At 49.6% G+C, this 20,230-nt stretch overlaps 1 protein-coding gene across 1 annotated transcript; it reads left to right on the top strand.

Moving 5' to 3' along the window:
- Window positions 1-1,800: 1,800 nt before the first annotated feature.
- On the top strand, window positions 1,801-14,180 carry CACNG1 (calcium voltage-gated channel auxiliary subunit gamma 1). The gene is made up of 4 exons (XM_054459608.2): window positions 1,801-2,135; window positions 11,246-11,320; window positions 12,481-12,618; window positions 13,424-14,180. Exons 1-4 carry the CDS (start codon window positions 1,907-1,909, stop codon window positions 13,648-13,650), a joined length of 669 nt encoding a protein of 222 aa, XP_054315583.1. The 5' UTR covers window positions 1,801-1,906; the 3' UTR covers window positions 13,651-14,180.
- The last annotated feature ends 6,050 nt before the right edge of the window (window positions 14,181-20,230 follow it).

Consider the following 20,230-nt stretch of genomic DNA (forward strand, 5'->3'; position numbering starts at 1 on the left):
GGGAACACAGAGGTGGGGGGACAGGGAGGAAGGGAAGCAGAGATGAGAACAGTGGGGAGAGAAGCTCTCAGGAGATTGTAATATGGATGAGAGACTGATTTTTAAAATATGGAAGTTTGGATGGAACTGCAATAAGCACAAGCCTGTGGCTGGAGACGCGAGGGTTCAGCTCAGCCCTGGGGCTGTTCACCAGGTGGTCCTGGCTCGTCACGTCTCCTCTCTGGGCTGCAGATTCCTAATCTGTCACAATAGATCTTGAAGTTTCTTCCCAGTTCCAACCATTCGTTATGACTTTGGGCCCTGGGTCCTGAAACCTGGCTTCCTCATTTTCCTGCTGTGTGACCTTGGACAAGTGACTTCATGTCTCTGAGCTTCCATGTCCTTGTCTGTGAAAATGGCAGTAACAGTTGTAGTCTCCTTGTGGATTGGTGTGAAGAGTAACTGTGATGATGGATGAAGGCTTAGCAGAGTACCTGGTAGATGGTAAGCACTCACTGAAGATGAGCCACTGTTCTGATTATCATCATCATGAACTTTCTGTGATTCTAAGGCTGGAGGCCGAAACATTTCTGTCCATGTGGGCAGAGTCTCTGTAAATCGTGTCAATCTGGGGCCAGGATTTTGAAGCTCAAGGCTCCACCCAGCTCAGGAGGCTATTCCTGGTCATGCATCAGCCTCTCGGCTACACCCAAAAAGGGCCACCCTGTGAGCCGAGAAGGAAGAGATGACACAACCCAGGAGAGATGTAGAGGCCGGAGCCTCGGGGACCAGCCTGGGGGCCAGGCGGGTGCACAGGACCCTCAGAGGGTGGTCGATCCTGGGCTTTCTGTGTTCTCTGCCGTTATCTGCACACCCATGAGCTCCTAATGGTCCCCTATAAATCAACCTATTCATTCTTTTTTACTCACACACTTATTTTGCAAATTAAAACATAACTGGAAAATCGTTATCACCTGCTGTTAATAGAAGGCAAAATCAAACACAGTGCCCTGAAAACAGAACGACCAAGTCCAGCAGGATTCCTCGTCCTCTTTAGGCCGTTCTCGCCTTGTTTCAAAGGACACTTTATGGGCAATAATGACACTGACCTCGAACGGAGCTTTGCTCTGGACCCAGTTTTGGGGATGGACAGAGAATTGAAAAGGAAGTAATGTTCTCGTGGAGGGATCAGAGTTGGGTGAGGCCAGACCTGGGAACCACCTAAAATCTTCCTATGGTTTGGGGGATGCTGTGGGGTTTGTGGCTAAAATGCTTGCCTAAGAGGTGGACTCCACAGGCCCTGGACAGAGTCCCCGGGATGTCCCTAGACAGAATCCTAGCCCCCCAGATCCCAGGATGAGAACCTACTCACTGCCCTGCCGGTAACAGGCTCACCCTGTGGGAGCCCGGGACAGCCGTGCAGCCTGCAGCTCCTGGTCTCCTCCGCTGGCCTGGGCTGCCCTTTCCCATCAGCCCAGAGCAGGCAGATCCCCACCCCCGGGGCCCTGCTGCCCACCTCTCGCCCTCTCCCAACTCAGGCACCTTGAGCTGCTACTCCTTAGAGGCCTCAATCTACCATCCAGAGCCTTCTCTCCTTGCCACCCTGCCCCACTGCACTGGGGGTATTTCTGGCTCCCAGAGGGGCAGAAAACCCTGAAACCCGAGCAGAAGCCGTCCTCAGTGCCATGCCTGGAGACGGGCATTAATAGCAGGCTCCCTCAGGCCCCTGACGTGTCTGGGCAGCTGCTCAGCACGTCCCGCGTCCCTCAGCCCCAAGGCCAGCCCACTCTGGCTCAGCCAGGCACACTAAACTTAGTGGCCACTCCCAGCTCGACAACCACTGCCACCCCCCCAGCTCGGCTGTCACCTGCCCTAGGAGACACAGCCGCCGGACTCTGCCCAGGGCACTCACACCTCGGCGACCACCATGTCCCAGACCAAAATGCTGAAGGTCCGCGTGACCCTCTTCTGCATCCTGGCAGGCATCGTGCTGGCCTTGACAGCCGTGGTAACTGACCACTGGGCTGTGCTGAGCCCCCACATGGAGCACCACAACACTACCTGCGAGGCGGCCCACTTCGGCCTCTGGCGGATTTGTACCAAGCGCATCCCCATGGATGACAGCAAGACCTGCGGGCCCATCACCCTGCCCGGGGGTAACGTACCCACCCTCCGTCCCAATCCCCACCGCCCGCCCTTCCCCGTCGTCCCCCTGGCAAAGTTGCCCATGCGAAGGAAGGCAGGTTTCTCTGCCTAGAAATAGGGCAGCCACCCAGGCTTTTCTGCCCAGGGAAGAAGATATGAATTGCATGTGCGGTGCTGGTGGCTGGGGCTGGGTTGTAAGACGAAGGCGTTTGTTCCAGCTATTTCTGTCTGGCTGGACCTTGGGGCTTTTTGCCCAGAGCAGAGAGCTGGGCAGGCTCAAGAAAGGAACTGCAGCTCTACCAGCCCAGGGACTTCTGGGACCCACCTGGTCACTCTCTCCCTGCAAAGACAAGCTGGGTGGCTCTGTGTCCTCAGGCTAGGGGGACCCATGGGGCTGGCAGGTTTGTTCCTGGTCTCAAGGCAGGAGAGGAGAGAGGACAGGCGATGGAATTTGCAGGGTCCTGTGCAAAATGAAAATGCAGGGTTCCTTGCTCCAAATTACCAAGGATTTCAAGGCAGTGACAGCAGCACATGAAACCACGCATGGGCCCTTGTGGGCCCTGGGCCTGGAGCAGCTGCACAGGTTGAATGTCTGTGAAGCAGGATGTGGCTGTGAGTGAGCCACCTGCCCCCACCTTCTTTTTTTTTTTTTTTTTTTTTTTAAGACAGAGTTTCACTCTGTCGCCCAGGCTGGAGTGCAGTGGCACAATCTTGGCTCACTGCAACTTCTGTCTCCTGGACTCAAGCGATTCTCCTGCCTCAGCTTCCCCAGTAGCTGAGATTACAGGCATGTGCCACCACATCCATCTAATTTTTGTACTTTCAGTACAGATGGGGTTTCACCATGCTGGCCAGGCTGGTCTCGAACTCCTGACCTCAGGTGATCCACCTGCCTTGGCCTCCCAAAGTGCTGGGATTACAGGTGTGAGCCACCATGCCCGACCTCCACCCATTCTTTTGTCAGGACTTCAGTCCTCTATGCATCCTCTCTTAGCTCAGACCCTGTCAGAGTTACAAAGCATTTCCTCACCCTGTAATTTAAGCGTGTTCCTCGATTTCCTGCCATGTGACCAAACCACACGTTGAAGGTAAGGTCCTTTTCAGGAGTACCTGGTAGTCGCGTGACTAGCCTCTATTCTGCAAATGCAGAGGCTTCTGGATTCTTAGCAAATACAGCACTTTAGAGGAAAGAGTGCTACGTGGAGACCAGGCGGCCAGGGATCTAGTCCCCATTGCCCACTACCCTCAAATGACCATCCAGGGAGGACAAAGCTCTTCTCAGCCTCTGCTTCTTCTTCTATAAAATATGGGACTGACTCTCAGCAACATAAGATCCCTTCCCGGGCTTACAGACGCCCATCCACAGTGGCAGTGGAGCAGGGTGATATCAGTGTGATGTCCCACCTGGTTTTCAGGATTATTTCCTCTTTTATCAGACTAGGTGTTCCTTGAAACCTGTCCTTCAAGGACACTAGGGCTGAGTCCCCAACGATCTTGCAGTCTGCGTGTGAGGCAAAGAGCCCAGACCCCATCCTCCCTTGTCTCTGCTCCCTCTTCCTTCCCTCCTGCTTGCTCCAGAGATCCCCTCCCTTGTTCAGCCCCACTGGACGCCCAGAATACTCGGAAGTGCCCAGCTGTTGTAGAAACACCAAGTCCCAGAGCTGAGAGTGACAGGTGTGGCCATGTGCTTGCAGGGTATCACATAGCCCGGATGCCCATGCCCCTTGGCCACTGCTGAGCACCACCCATAAACAGGCACACCCTCCAGCCAACTCCCCTGGGCAGGGCAGGGCAGGGCAGGGCAGGGCAAGGCAGATTCTTCAGGGACCATGCATGGGGACGTGCTGTTACAGTCCTGTTCACCCGTCCTTGGAACCATCTGCCTTTTAAAGTCAGAGCAGAGGACTGGGCAGTGAGAAGAGTCCACACAAGGAAGAGACAGGCTGGTGAGAGGTGACTGGACCAATTGCAAGGGGCCAACAGGCATTGCTTGGCCTTAAGCCTGACCAGGATCTACCTCTTTGCCTTCTTAGCTTAACCAGCTATGAACCATACCTCCCACACTTGTGACACTGAGCACTACCTTTCCCCCAGTAATCTTCCAGAGTATATTCCTGCCTTTTTCCCTCTCTTTTCTCTGCAAATGGACATCTTTCTCCTTCCCCATCTGCCCTTCTTGTGCTCCCTGGGACCACTCTTCTCTGGAGGGAGGAAGTGAGTTCATATGTGGCCTGTCATTATTAACAACAACAATAATAATAATGGCACATACATGTAACCCTATGTGCCAAATATTGTTGTAAATGCTTTACATATATTAACTTTGAAAGACATGATAATGTCTTTCATTATCATGGAAATGATAGGAAAAAAAATGATAGGAAAAAAAATGATAGGAAAAAAAATGATAGAAAAAGAACCTCCAAAAATCTTCTTCTCCATAAAAGTAATGAGAAGGCTGGCAGAAATGGTCAGAATCAACATTTTCAGACCTCTGGAAATTAAACAAACTCTTGCAGCAATACAGCAAGAAAAATGGGTGAATCTCAGGAGGACCAGTGAGTTCTGTGGTATTTTAACTTACCTTATTCCTGTTTCCCTTTCCCAGCTCTGTGGTAACCTTGCAAACCAACATTCCGTAATCACAGTGAAAATCAGCATCCCAGTAGCCTCTGGAGGAGAGATAATGGGGTTGGATCAAAGGCCCATTCCCAGAGAGTTGTTATTATTTGACCTGTCTGGTGATTCCCTGAAAACCCCCGCTTGAGAAGCTGTTTCTGTTTGACCTGACTCTGAGCTCATCCAGTGCAAATAGTCTTTCTCCCTGGGGACGTTTGTTGAACATAATTAGAGATGATTGATTAACATCATGGCTGTCTGAGGCAGTAGATAAAAGTTGGGGAAAACAACAGGCTAACCAAAAAACTGGAGACTGAGATGTCCATAGGTTGCTTTGAAAAGCTCCAACATATTCCTGGGAATCTAGGAGGCCACATGCATGCACAATGCTATATGCATGCTCAGGAAAGACCTGAGAAGGCCCTCAGCACTCTCTGCCTTATCTTGAGGCTCTGTTCAAGCAGAAAGTGAAGGCTAAGGCAGAGATGTGGGTGGCTTAGCTGAGCGTGAAAGTCATATGCAGAGCCCCTCGGTAAAGACTGGGAGAGGCATTGTTGCCAAGTGTTTTAGGAAAATTTCTAATTGGTCACTAAGCTAATTGAACAGGGATTTCAGTGGTCACACATGACAAAAAACACAGACTTCACCATCTTAGTTCAAAAAAGTCACTAAACAAACAACGGGAACAAATCCTCAAGAAGGGGAAACAACTGATTTCCAGAGTTGCCACATTATATTGTTTAAAAAATACTGGCTGGGTGTGGTGGCTCACTCCTGTATTCCCAGCACTTTTGGAGGCCAAGTGAGAGGCTTGCTTGAGGCCAGGGGTTTGAGATCAACCTGGGCAATATAGCAAGACCCTGTCCCTACCAAAAAACACACACACACACACACACACAAAATAGTGGTGGCATGTGCCTGTAATTCTAGCTACTCCTGAGGCTTAGGTGAGGGAATTGTTTGATCCCAGGAGTTAGAGACTACAGTGAACTATGATCATGCCACTGCACTCCAGCCTGGGTGACAGAGCGAGACTCTGTCCCTAAACAAATAAATACATACATAAATAATACAAGACATGCAAAGAACTAAAATGATATGGGGCATACATGGGGCAGGGAGCAGTCAATAGATCCCTAAGGAAGCCAGATATTGGACTTACTAGACAAAAACTTTAAATCAGCTATAGTAAATATATCCAAAGAACTTTTAAAAACAATCAAAAGAATTAAAGATGAAAATGATGCCTCATGAAATAGAAACTATCAATTAAGACACAGAAATTATTTTTAAGGACAAAATAGAAATTCTGGAGTTGAAAAGTACAATAACTAAAATGAGAAATTCACTAGAGGGGCTCAATGGCATATCTGAGCAGGCAAAAGAATCAGTGACCTTTAAGATAAGTCAGTTGAGATTAGCCAGTTTGAGGAACAGACAGATAGAAAGAATAAAGAAAAATGACGAGAGCCTCGGAGACTTATGGGATGCCATCAAGTTTATGTAAAGGGAGTCCCAGAAGGAGAGGGAAAGAGAGAAAGGAGCAAAAAATGTATGTGAAAAATAATGTCCAAAAGCTTCCCAAATTGGATGAAAAACGTTAAAAATCTACAAATTTATGAAGCTCAATGAATTCCAGGTAGAATAAACTCTAAGGGATCCACATCTAGACACATGATAATCAAACTGTTGAAAGATAGAGACAAAGAATCTTAAAAACGGAAAGAAGAAACTCACTGCATATGAGGAATCCTTAATAAGATGAACAGCCAATTTTTCCCCAAATCTATGGAGGCCAGAAGGTGGTGGGATGACATACATATATTAGCTCACCTAATCCTCACAGAAATCTCCATGAAGGCCATGCTATTATCATCATCCCAATCTTACAGATAAAGAAAATGAACCACTGAGAGGTTGAGATAGTTGACAAGGTAACACAGGTGATGAGCAGAGCAGCCAGGACTCACACTCAGACCCTAACATTCACCTTTTTAGTCAATACATTAACTACTTTACAACAACCCAGTGAGTGGGTTCTTATTCTACAGGTGGTTCCTATTCTACAGGTGGTTCTTATTCTACAGGTGGTTCTCATTCTACAGGTAGGAACACAGAGGCTGAGCATAGCCTTCCCCAGGCTAACTAGCTAACAAATAGAGGTTCTCCACCCAAGTCTTGAATCCAGAGCATCCTTTCCCTCCAGTTCCTTCTCACACCCTCTATTGTGCATGTAAACACAGCTCCTAAAGGCTCTGACCCAAGTGAACACAAGGAGTCCAGCTTTTGACATGGCATAGTTTGAGGGCAGCTGGACCAGAAGCTGGTGCAGTGGAGCAGACTTCTCAAGGTCCCATTTAGTCTTAGAATGTTGGAGGCTCAGTGGGCAAGAGTTGTCTAATTTTTCTACTGTCCTCCAAACAGTCTTAGAAGGACTTCCATGTACAAGATCAACATCTAAGACCAATTCCAATGCCTCCAGAATGAGAGTAGGAGCCTCTCCCAAAGGAGAGACTATGTGTTCTGAAAGTCCAAATGAACCCGCAGAGAGGCCATCCTCTGCCCTTGGGCTGGGTGAAGTGCTGCTTCTTTCAGCTTCTGCCTCTTTAGGGCAAGGAGGCAGGCTGTCCCAGGGCCCACTGTGCCTAGTGCCCCATTTTCCCTACTGGTCCATCTTCTCTCAGTGCGGGAATTGGGACTGTATGAAACAGCATGATACTACTGCCCGCAGGAATTTCATGGGCTCCCCTCACCACCCACAGGAGTCCATGCCAGAGGCCTAGGCCAAAGCCAGGCTTCTCCCATGGAAAAACAGTGCTCTGAAGCTCTAGGGTCAGGTCTTGGAGATTTCTCCAGCCCATTTTATAAAATTCTTCAATCAGAGGTATGGGAGGAGACCCAGCCCAGAGAAAACACTGTTGGGAGCTGATAGAACTTCTTTTACCAAAAGGCTAAAAACAACACTGACATCAAGGCAAGTTAGAGGCTTCCTTGCAACCCTAAAGTACCAGTTTCTTTGGTTTTGGACAAATCCACAAAGTATCTTTGACTATATGAAAGTCTCCATGGACTGTCACTTGGCACACTGATACATTCTCAGTGATAACCCAAGGCATCTGCTAATCCTACCAGCTGTTCCAGCTATCAAAGAAAGATCACTATTAACTCAAGTTCAGCTTGGAGCTAAATGTGGCTTCTGCTCTAATTCTTTGAAACTGGCACGCTACACATGGTTCTGCACAGTTACTAATGCCCTTAACCAGAACACTTGGTTAGCCAGACTATTCCATCCCCCATCAAGTCTGAGAGCTGAGTTCACCATATTTTTAATAAATAACCCATTTAATATTTTTAAACCACTGAGTCTTACAGAAATAAGGAGATTAAAATCAGCATAAGCCATTTGCAGAGACAAAGGAAAATGGCACAAACTCAAAGTTCCTAACACCCCAGATCATCATCCTGGCACTGGAATCTTTGCTGACTCAGTCAGAAGCAAAGCTGCAATCCCTGAGCTTTGTGTAAGTGTGATGGAAGCCAGGGCAGCGGGGCAGAGAGCGACATCCCAGAGGCAGAGGCAGGAAGACTCAGAGTCTGCACAGGACCATCACGGTCCCTCTCCTCTTGACCCATGACTAAGATGGGTCCACCTCGGATATCCTTCCTCTTTACGTTGCCCTGGATGCTCAATTTCCCAAATAATATCCGCCTGGACCCAGGGACAAGGCAGGGAGGGAAGGGGCTCATAGTAGAGTCTGTCCATCTGAACAGGACCCTGCACCCTCTTGAGTAACATGGGCAGATGCCTAGCCTGATTTGTCCTAAATGAAGCCTAGGTCTGAAGTGCCCCCACCCCTACAGGGGCCATCAGAGACCATGAAAGGGTTTATGGTCTCCAATGGGCAGCCACATAGCCCAGGAGTGAATGCTTCTCCCAGATTCAGGGCAGGAGACACCGGTCTTTTTCATGTGCTAAGCCCAAGAAAGGGGACAGGATCGGCCCATCAGTCCTCAGGCCCCCAGTTCAGCCACGTAAGAGTGAAGCTGAGGCTTCCTGATATCCCGAGAAGGAATCCTACCCACTGGAGGCCCCCTCCCTCCATTTGAGGACACTTAATGGAGAAGAGGGAGGGGGAACATTGTACCTGGACCACCAAAAGAAAAGCATCCCCCCAAAAACTCACAACCTGGCTCCTGCAGACATGTAGCCTACCTCTGTGTCTGAGTTAAGATTTCTATCCAAGCAGCCAGCAGCCAGACGGAGCCTGGCATTTATCTGGTGGGGATTTGGCGAGCCAAATGCTACCCACCTGTGTGAGAGTCACCTCAGCAACCCACCAGGTGCAAACAGCTGTGCCCCAGCAAGGCACTCCATGGCCCTCATCTCAGGGCCCTCCGCTGGAAAGGATTTTAACTTATGCTTTCAAGCAGTCAGGGAGGCAGCTGACCGTGAAATACACTTGAATTCAGTCAATTCTGACAACTGAAATTGGCCCTTCAAGAATGAAACAGAAACAGAAATGTTCCTTTGTCTAGAGGGAGACACATGGAGACTTAGGACATAGCATGGGCCATTTTGAAGGGCTGATTCGAGAGATCTACAGCTAATAATCTAACAAATAGAAGAGATCTGCATTATGCTTTAAAATAGCACCGGATGCCCAGAGAGAATAGCAGAGCACCAATTCTGACATCACCACCAGCAGTCAGACACCCCAGGTAACGCGGTTCAAAAGGAAAGTGATTTAAATATAGAAGCACATAGGGAAGGCTGTTTATGCCAGGAACGGGTACTGCTGCTAAACCAGATCCCATCTCCAGGGGTCATTTCCTTCCTCAGCCTCAGGAGAGGCAGCAGCCCTAGCTTTGGGGGGAAAGAGGGGAATGGTAGGAGACCACAGGCTTAAGGAGCAAGAAGAATGATTTAGGTCTGATTAAAGAAAGCCTTCATTCCAAAGAAAAGCCTCGATATCACTGCAGGCACATTTCCCGAAAGAACTAGGCATCAACCGCCTTGTGAGCATCTAAATGAAGCCTGGAAGTGAAGAAATGAATTGACAAACTAGACACCATCTAAACCAGAGAAAGAGATGTTTTTCTATTTAAGGGTCACTGACCCACAGGAAAAGAAATCAATGAAGGGCCTCTACAAATAAAAAGCAAACTAATTTAGTTTTTGAAGGAACCATAATATAAAATAAGCCATTCATCCACTTTCTAAATCAAGAGCAAAGAAGATAAACTGCATTTAGCAAGAAATAAGACAGTGCTTTTTTTTTTTTTTTTTTTTTTTTTTTTTTGAGACGGAGTCCCACTCTGTCACCCAGGCTGGAGTGCAGTGGCACGACCTCAGCTCACTGCAACTTCTGCCTCCCGGGTTGAAGCAATTCTCCTGCCTAAGCCTTCTAAAGTGCTGGCATTACAGGTGTGAGCCACCACGCCTGGCCTGTGCTTTGATTTTATAGTATACCTAGCTATGAGAGAGAGACTGAAAGAGAAAAATGGAAGTGAAATTATATTTTAAATCAGCATGAATTTCCTCGTGCTGAGCCCCTCCCCTCTCCCTCATCAAATTCAGATTTGCGTTCCTACTGCTCACAGACTTTCCATAGCTTTTATGCCAATTATCAGGTGGGCCAAGCGGCTTTGTGGGGCAGGTCTCATCTGGGCTGTCTCGCAGAGACCAGGGACCCAGTGAAACCACATGATGGTCACACTCAGCCCTCGTAGGGGTTCCATCTGCATCCAGGCCATCCCAATGGCCACGCGGAAAAAGCCCTTTGCAGGGCATTTTAAGGGGCCTGGAGCAGGGTTCCCATCCTGGCTGCACATCAGGATCTCCCAGAAAGCTTTTGAAAAATGCTGTTTCCCAGGTCCCACCAGTGAACCAGCATGTGCCTGGATTCTGATGAGAAACACAGTCCCAGATTTGGGATTGATCCAGGTTTTCTCAACCTTGGCACTCTTGATATTTTGGCCTGGATTATTCCATGTTGGGAGGACCTGTCCTGTGTGTCTTGGGATGTTCAGCAGCGTCTGTGGCCTCTACCGGCTGGGTGCCAGGTGTACCCCTCTCACCACCACCATGTCCCCAGGCATCGCCCAGTGTCCCCTGGGGGAGCAGAATCGGCCCCAACAGAGACTGCTGTTTGGTTCTTTGTTGATTGTGCACCCTGCACACCCTGAAAAATGGCTTGAGCCTGGGCCTCGGTTACTCCGTCTGCCTAGTGGGGTGTAGAACCCACAAGCCGTCTGCCCTGCAGACTCATCCAGCCTCAACTCCCTGAAGACCTCCCAGCCCTCCAGGCAACCTCATTATCCCACTGAGATGTTGCTCTAAGGGTCAAAGACAGATGTTTCAGCCCAGATTAAGGATCTGGGGAGAAGAGAGGCTGCCAGAGCCCCCTGCATGCCGAACAGAATGACACCACACTCTCTGCCAGGCCTCTGTCCTTGCTACAGGTTGCTCCCCTCAACTCACAGTCTGTCTCCTTCTTTGCAGAGAAGAACTGTTCCTACTTCAGGCATTTTAACCCCGGCGAGAGCTCGGAGATCTTTGAATTCACCACTCAGAAGGGTGAGCCTGGGTGGAAAGGGATCTGGGGTGACAAGAGGGGACTTCTGTGTCGTGCATCACTGGGCCAGAAAGTCACTGGCAAAAGCACTGACTTCCTCATGCCTGATGAGAAGAAGCCCATGGTGCATTTGAACAACAGCCTTGTCACCGCCCCGCTCCGGAGGCCCCAGGCAGCCGCCTTCTATCTCCAGGGCCCAGAGCTTCCACACCTCGGGGCCAGGGAGCGTTTGTGGAAGCAGCACCTCCTGGCAGGGTCCTACCCAAGGGCAGCTGTTGTGACGGGAGCTGTGGATGTGGAACAAGTACTCAGAAGCTCCGTGGTGGCTCTTGGTGGGATGTGATAGTTAGAGTCTGCAGGGACAGTCTGAGTCCCTCCCTGGCCTAGAAATCCCTCCCTGAGTACCAGGAGGGCGCGGTGGGCTCTGGGAGCTTTTCAGGATCCACAGAGCTCAGAGGCACACCCACTGTTGGGAGTACAGACCCGTGCCTGCCCACGCCCAGACAGCTGCACACAGGGTGAGTGGGCAGACGCACAGACACACACTGACACACACAGACACACACAACACAGATACACACACACAATGACACACACAAGACACAGACGCACAGAGACACTGACACACATGCACAATGACACACACAATGACACACACAGATACACACTGACACACACAGATACACACATACAATGACACACACAAGACACACACAGACACACAGAGACACACACTGACACACACGTACAATGACACAGACACAGACACACACTGACACACACGCATGACACACAAGGACACACACAGACACAGACACACACACAGATACACACATAGAATGACACACACAAGACACACACTGACAGAGACACACACTGACACACATGTACAAAGACACAGACACAGAGACACACACTGACACACACGCATGACACACAGTGACACACACAGACACTGACACACACACAGATACACACATACAATGACACACACAAGACACACATAGACACAGAGACACACACTTGACACACACAGAATGACACACACAATGACACACACAGACACTGAGACACACACTGTGGTACATGGTGTGGTCCCTAACCAGCCACGATGAGAGCTCCCGGGCTGAGGCCGCATGCTGGGTGTCCCTTGTGTTTGCAGAGTACAGCATCTCGGCAGCCGCCATCGCCATCTTCAGCCTTGGCTTCATCATCCTGGGCAGCCTCTGTGTCCTTCTGTCCCTTGGGAAGAAGAGGGACTATCTGCTGCGACCCGCGTCCATGTTCTACGCCTTTGCAGGTAGATTGGGGGCTCTGCCTGAGCGCCGGGGCCAGGGGACCATGTCGCGGGGGATTCTCTGCTCCACCCTCATACCCACCACGAGATTTGGGTGAGGGGCATTTCCCAGGCTCCATCCCCATCCAGGGGCAAACCTGGCCAGGCCCTCAGCGACTCCAGGTGGGTTGGAGGGAGAGAGAGCTTGGCGGTTTGTCCATTCCTCCCCATGACTCAACCCTCAAGGCCCCAAAGAAACTGCCCAGAGAATGATTAACAAAAGAAGGAAAGAAACATGGTCATCTTTCTTTCTTTTTCTTGGGGGACGAGGAAGAGGGTCTCGCTCTGTCCGTCCAGTCTGGAGTGCAGTGGCACGATCACAGCTCACTGCAGCCTCGAACTCCTGGGTTCAAGGGTTCCTCCCGCCCCAGCCTCCTAGTAGCTGGGACTACAGACGTGCACCACCACACCTGGCTAATTTTTCATTTTATTTTAATTTTTTGTGAGATGGAGGGCTCATCACTATGTTGCCCAGGCTGGTCTCAAACTCCTGGCCTCAAGCGATCCTCCTGCCTCAGCCTCCCAAAGTGCTGGGATTACAGGTGTGAGCCACCACACCTGGCCACATGGTTGCCCTTCTGAGGGATGCAGGAATAGGGTGGTGGGTGGACAAATGGATCCTTCTGCAGGTTTCCAGCTAGAACCTGCCTTGAGACAGCTTTTCCCCCAAGGCAAGGTCACCGCCTCCTCCATGCACACAGGCTGGGGTGGGGCTGGTGGCTACGGCAGACGCCCCTCGGTCCCTGAGCGTGCTTGGCTCTGCCCCCAGGTCTCTGCATCCTCGTCTCGGTGGAGGTCATGCGGCAGTCGGTGAAGCGCATGATTGACAGTGAGGACACCGTCTGGATCGAGTACTATTACTCCTGGTCCTTTGCCTGCGCCTGTGCCGCCTTCGTCCTCCTCTTTCTTGGGGGTCTCGCCCTCCTGCTGTTCTCCCTGCCTCGAATGCCCCGGAACCCATGGGAGTCCTGCATGGATGCTGAGCCCGAGCACTAGCCCTCCTGCGGCCCTAGCGACCCTCAGGCTTCTTCCCCAGGAAGCCGGGTCTTGGCCTGGAACCTTCCAGAGAGGAGGCGGGAGCAATTTTAGCTCCACTCTGCTCCCATCTGCCCCCCTGCAACAGTCGCAGGCTGCTTCCTGTCTCTGAGCTCCTCTGGGCTGCCGCAGGCTCCCCTGGGAATAGAGCAAGAGGACGCGAGTCCCAACCTGGCCACAGTTGGGGGAGGCAGAACGAGCAGGTGGACAGGTGTTTGCAGGGGCCCAACTTCCCCTGGGGCTCAGAGGTGTCCCCACTGTACCAGCCTCTGATAAGCTGCCTCCAGTTGTCCTTTATGAACATTGCAGGGACAACCTGTGTTTGCCAGTTCTGGGTGTTCCGTGTAAATAGCCAGCCTGTCTCTTTCTCGGTGATAAAACACACCCTCTCTGGTGAGCCCAGCGTCCCCTCCTTGCTTCCAGGAGCCCTGGGAAGCATTTTTAACTGGGTAGACTCTGACTGTGGCTTGAAATAAAGAGCTCTCAGAAAACTCATGTTTTCCTGGCGCCTTGCATAGAAATCGCTCGGATTCCCAGTCACATCAGGGGCCCCCCTGACGCCGAATGAGAAGGGAAGGCAGGTCACCCGGGTATGTTGAGGTCTTTTGTGGGGACAAGAGAGCAACACACGTGGCTTAGAGGCTCTGAATTCCAACTCGTATCTCTAGGCCCTGAGATTGTTTTCAGGAGAAACTAGAAACCCTCTGATGAAGCAAGGGTGTTAAAAATAGGAGGGGTTATTTCTAGAGCCTGGCATGCAACACACCTGGTGCCAACGCAGCGCTGAAGCAGCCAGCCAGTGTCTGATTTCTGATGCTGGATTTTTCTTGTGAAGAACATCAGGAAGCAGGGCTTAGCAGTTAGATACTTAGGGCCACATGGAGAGCCATGATTTGCACTATTCTGCCTTCCAAAACCCCACAGTACTTGCCCAGGCTTCCGAAGTGGAGTTCAGACATGATCGGCAGATGGGATCCTTGCCTTGCTTCCCAGAGAACCCACTGGAGTTCATGCTTCTAGGGCAGGGTTTGGCAAACTATAGCCCGTGGGCCACACCTGGCCTGCCACCTCTTGCTGTATGGCCCACAAGCAAAAGGTAGTTTTTACAGTTTTAAATTGTTAAAATAAATAAATAAATAAAATTTTATTTTAAAAAAGGCCAAGCGCAGTGGCTCACGCCTGTAATCCCAACACTTTGGGAGGCCAACATGGGTGGATCACAAGGTCAGGAGTTCAAGACCACCCTGGCCAAGATGATGAAACCCCATCTCTATTAAAAACACAAAAAATTAGCCGGGCATGGTGGCACGTGCCTGTAATCCCATGTACTCGGCAGGCTGAGGCAGGAGAATTGCTTGAACCGGGGAGGTGGAGGTTGCAATGAGCCGAGATCACGCCATTGCCCTCCAGCCTGGGCAACAGAGTGAGACTCCATCTCAAAAACAAAACAAAACAAAACAAAAACCCCAAAAACAATCAAGGAACTGGGCATCGCGGCTCACACCTGTAATTTCAGTAATTTGGAAGGCTGAGGCAAGAGGATTGTTTGAGGCCAGGAGTTCGAGACCACTCTGGGCAACATAGCAAGACTCCATCTCTACAAAAAATAAAAATAAAATAATTTAAAGATAAAAAGAAGAATATCTCATGACACATGAAAATGATAAGAAATTCACATCTCAATGCCTGTAAATAAAGTTAGATTAACACCAAGCCACGCCCATTCCGTGGCTGCTTTCGTCACCATTGAGTAGTTTCAACAGAGATCTTCTGTCCCGCAATGCTGAAAATATTTACTATCTGACCCTGTATGAAAAATGTGTGATTACGCCTGTTCTGGAGGAAAACTGTACAACCATCAGCCCCCATATCAACCTCTTACTGGTCCCATCTGAAAGCTGAGGGGAAGTTCATTATTTCAGTTTGCCTGCGGTACCTCGGGGGTGTGGGCTGGGCTAGGAGGGGTGTCAGAGGAGACTCACTCAAAGACGCAAAGATCCAGCCAGGAAACAAACTTGCTCCAGGTAAAGGAGAATCAGAAGATGACTGTCCCAGCAGCCAGGGAGCTGGGGCCACAATTTATGAGTAAGAAGGAAGAGAGATAACTTCATCCCATTGATAACCATTTTGGAGGTTGATATTATTGGTGTTTTTTTTTTTCTTTTTTGAGACAGTGTCTCACTCTGGAGTACAGTGCCCAGGCTGGAGTACAGTAGCACAATCACAGCTCACTATAGCCTCGAGTTCCGGGGCGCAAGTGATCCTCCTACCTCAGCCTCCCAAGTAGTAGGGACTGCAGGCATGCACCACCACACCCAGCTAATTTTTTTCATTTTTTGTTGAGACAGGGTTTCGATATGTTGCCCAGGCTGGTCTCTAACTCCTGGGCTCAAGCGATCCACTAGCCTTGGCCTCCCAAATTGCTAGGATTATGGGCATGAGCCACCACACCCAACCTGCTTTTTTTTTTTTTAACAGATCGGAGTCTTGCTATGCTGCCCAGGCTGGCCTCCAGCAGTCCTCCTGCCTCAGTCTCTGGAGTAGCTGGGATTACAGGTGTGAGCCACCATGCCTGGCTCAAATGTTATTCTTTTTTTACTCTTTTTAATTTTAGCAGAATCAGACTGGCGTGCATATTCTTTTCTTTTCTTTTTTTCTTTTTTTTTTTTTTCAGATGGTGTCTTGCTCTGTCACCCAGGCTGGAGTGCAGTGGTGTGATCTCAGCTCACCACAAGCTCCGCCTCCCGGGTTCAAGCAATGCTCCTGCCTTAGCCTCCCGAGTAGCTGGGATTACAGGTGCCGGCCACTACACCCAGCTAATTTTTGTATTTTTGGTAGAGACGGGGTTTCACCATGTTGGCCAGGATGGTCTTGAACTCCTGACCTCAGGTGATCCACCCGCCTCAGCCTCCCAGAATGCTGGGATTACAAGCGTGAGCCACCATGCCCGGGGCTTTGGCATGCATTTTCTACTTCCCCATGGGTGCCTATGGGTCGGTCCCCCCAAAACACATCTGAATGGAATATCCACCAAACAGAATACATTCGGCTTCCCAGGCTTTTAACTCTTTTAAGATATACTTCAGCACAGCCAGAACTGCGATACAAACCAAAGGGTTGGAGGCTGGCCGCCAGAGAGCCACACATCCTGGCGTCTGCCCTAGAAAGAGGCAACGCAGCAAAGCAAAATAGAGTTGACCAAACCAATGAGGGAAAATGTCTTACTCCCCACCTGCTAAACGCTGCTTGCCAGAAGGATGCCCACAGGGGAAAATGGTTGGCTTTGCCAGGGACTGAAGGCCTCACTTCAGGGTCCATGCAGGCCCTGCTCTGAAGGCCACCCAGAGCCCAACCACAGAACAACAGTGTCATCTGCCCTGAAGCCTTGGTTGGCCTCAGAAGCCAATGGCTTCTCACTCCTTGCTTGGAACTGTGTGATTTTTTTTTTTTTTTTTTTTTTTTTGAGACAGAGTCTTGCTCTGTTGCCCAGGATGGAGTGCAGTGGCACGATCTCAGCTCACTGCAACCTCCGTCTCCCGGATTCAAGCGATTCTCCTGCCTCAGCCTCCTGAGTAGCTGGGATTACAGGCGCCCGCCACCACACCTGGCTAATTTTTGTACTTTTAGTAGAGATGGGGTTTTGCCATGTTGGCCAGGCTGGTCTCAAACTCCCGACCTTGGGTGATCCGACCACCTCGCCTCCTGGAACTATGTGACTTTGACCCACAGCACACCTTGATGTCCTGTCACACTTGCAATTTCTCAGTGTTTTTTGTTTTTTTATTTATTTTATTATTATTATTATTTTTGAGACAGAGTCTTACTTGCTGCCCAGGCTGGAGTGCAGTGGTGCGATCTCAGCTTACTGCAGCCTTGACCTCCTGGGCTCAAGCGATCCTCCCGTCTCAGCCTTCCAAGTGGCTGGGACCACAGGCATGCGCCACCACACCCGGCTAATTTCTGTATTTTTTTTTTTAGAGACAGGGTTTCGCCAGGCTTTCTCAGCGTTTTTATGTCCATCATCTTCCGTGAGGCCAAGAAGGCAGCAGAGGCAGGACCAGCAACTAGTTCATCAAGATCCAGACTTAAGTGCGATTTTTTAAGAACTGTGGTAAAATACACATAACGTAAAATTACCGTCTTAATCACGTTTACATGTAGAGTTCAGTCGCGTTAAATACACTCCCATTGTTGTGCAACTCTAAACACCGTGCATCTCCAGAACTTTTCGTCATCCCAAATTGAAACTCACAAGCACTAACTCCGCGTCCTCTCCTTCCCACAGCCACTCTTCCACTTTCTGACTCTGGGAGTTTGACTCCTCTAGGTACCTCGGATCAGCGGAATCATGGAGTATTGGTCCTTTTGTGACGGGCTCATTTCCCTCGACTGCTAATGCCTTTAAGGTTCATTCGCACGGTACCAGGTATCAGAACTCCCTTCCTTTTTGAGGCTCAGCAATATCCCACTCTACGTATTCCCATATTTTGTTTATCCACTCATCCACTGATGGACGCTGGGTTGTTTCCAGCTCTTGGCTCTTGTGACTTACTGCTGCTATCAACACGGGTTCACGCTCTGCTTCAAGCCCTGCTTTTGGTTGTTTTGGATATACTGACTGGGACATTTTTTAAAAATTAAAATTAATGCAAAATCTCCACAATTAACACAATATCAAAACTATTAAGTAGGTGCAAATGTAATTGCAGTTTTTGCCATTGAAAGGAATGGCAAAAACTGGGCAGATGCGGTGGCCCATGCCTATAATCCCAGCACTTTGGGAGGCAGAGGCGGGTGGATCACTTGAGGTCTGGAGTTCAAGACCAGCCTGGCCAACATGGTGAAATCCTGTCTCTACTAAAAATGCAAAGAACAAAAAAACAAAAAAAAAAAACAGTTAGCCAGGCAAGGTGGTGGGCACCTGTAATCCCAACTACTTCGGAGGCTGAGGCAGGAGATTTGCTGGAACCTGTGAGGCGGACGTTGCAGTGAGCCAAGATCCTGCCACTGCACTCCAGCCTGGGTGATGGAGCAAGACTCCATCTCAAAAAAAAAAAAAAAAGTAATGGCAAAAACTGTAATTATGTTTGCACCAACCTAAATTAGAAGCAAGGCTGCCGTTTTCCCACCTGTCTGATGAGGGCCTTTACCAATGGTCACTTGGCCTCTGCCCAGGTTCCTGGGAGAACCAAGAGATGGCTCCCTCTCTCTCCGGCCAGCACACGGTGGGACCTGCTCCAGTGGCTTGGTGCTTAGTGCCTCCTTAAACTGAAAATTTCAAGGATCTCTGTGTACCTCTATTTTTTTTTTCTGGCTGTGCCGGTGAAAACGGATTTTAATCACAGCCTATCGCAATATTTCCCCTGCCAGTGTGACTTGTTCCATTTTGACCAAATATTTTATTTACAAATCCACTTCTAATTTATACCCTGCCCGCTTTCAGAAATGATTAGAAGTGGAGACAAGGTATTAATAAACCTGTGATGTGGAACATATCTATTAAACCATTGATTGGTATTCAGGCTGGGACGCAGCTGCCCCTGGCCTCCCCAAGCCTTCATTTCTCAGTCTCACTCAATTGCAAACACTGAGGCCATAAATTAATCCCCACACAAGGCATTGATCCTGCACATTGGAGAAAGTTAATTAAGGTCATTGCCATTACAAGCAGCGATAGTTTCTATTCTTCTGGCTTTGCTTCTGATAAGAATTTTTGCCTAAATGTAAAAGCCTGGACTTTTTGGAAATTTTCATCGTTTAGGGGATATGACTTTCATACATAGCTAGCTCTACCTTACTGCTACATTATCATTATTATTATTATTATTATTATTAGAGATAGAGTCTTGTTCTGTCGCCCAGGCTGGAGTGCAATGGCGCGATCTCGACTCATTGCAACTTCCGCCTCCTGGGTTCAAGCAATTCTCCTGCCTCAACCTCCCAAGTAGCTGTGACCACAGGCATGTGCCACCACACCCGGCTAGTTTTTGTATCTTTTGTAGAGACGGGGTTTCACTATGTTAGCCAGGCTGTTCTCAAACTCCTGACCTCAAGTGATCCACCCACCTCGGCCTCCCAAAGTGCTGGGATTATAGGCGTGAGCCACCCTGCCCAGCCTTGTACTTTTGACCTCTGCTTCCTTCAAAAAATTCTCCAAATTTTCCCCCAAATATTTCCGTTGTACAATGTTTGTGCTTCTACCACCTGCCCTTTAAACTTTGGCGTTTTCTGCCAGGTCTCACCTCACATCACAATTTCTAGGAAATCCCATTCATCTCCAGGACATCAGTTCCCTGTGACCATCATGAGCCCCTGCCAATCTCTCGTGCAGGTGTCAGACCCGGTGTGTTGCCTTGCTTTCTGCAGAAACTTTGTTCTCTGGAGGTTCCAGGCCACCCCACGTGCCTAAGTCCAAACCCCAACCCATGGCTTTTTTTTTTTTTTTTTTTGAGGCAGTTTCACTCTTGTTGCCCAGGCTGGAGTGCAATGGCTCCGTCTCGGCTCATTGCAATCTCTGCCTCCCGTGTTCAAGTGATTCTCC

The sequence above is a fragment of the Pongo pygmaeus genome, chromosome 19 (assembly GCF_028885625.2).
Source record: "Pongo pygmaeus isolate AG05252 chromosome 19, NHGRI_mPonPyg2-v2.0_pri, whole genome shotgun sequence".
Lineage (NCBI taxonomy): Eukaryota > Metazoa > Chordata > Mammalia > Primates > Hominidae > Pongo > Pongo pygmaeus.

Bases quoted from the DNA above. Each gene is read 5' to 3' on its own strand.
- CACNG1 (XM_054459608.2), top strand. From the start codon at position 1,907: ATGTCCCAGACCAAAATGCTGAAGGTCCGCGTGACCCTCTTCTGCATC. The intron at 2,136-11,245 runs GTAACGTACCCA...CCTTCTTTGCAG, and splicing joins GCCCATCACCCTGCCCGGGG to AGAAGAACTGTTCCTACTTC. The intron at 11,321-12,480 runs GTGAGCCTGGGT...TTGTGTTTGCAG, and splicing joins TGAATTCACCACTCAGAAGG to AGTACAGCATCTCGGCAGCC.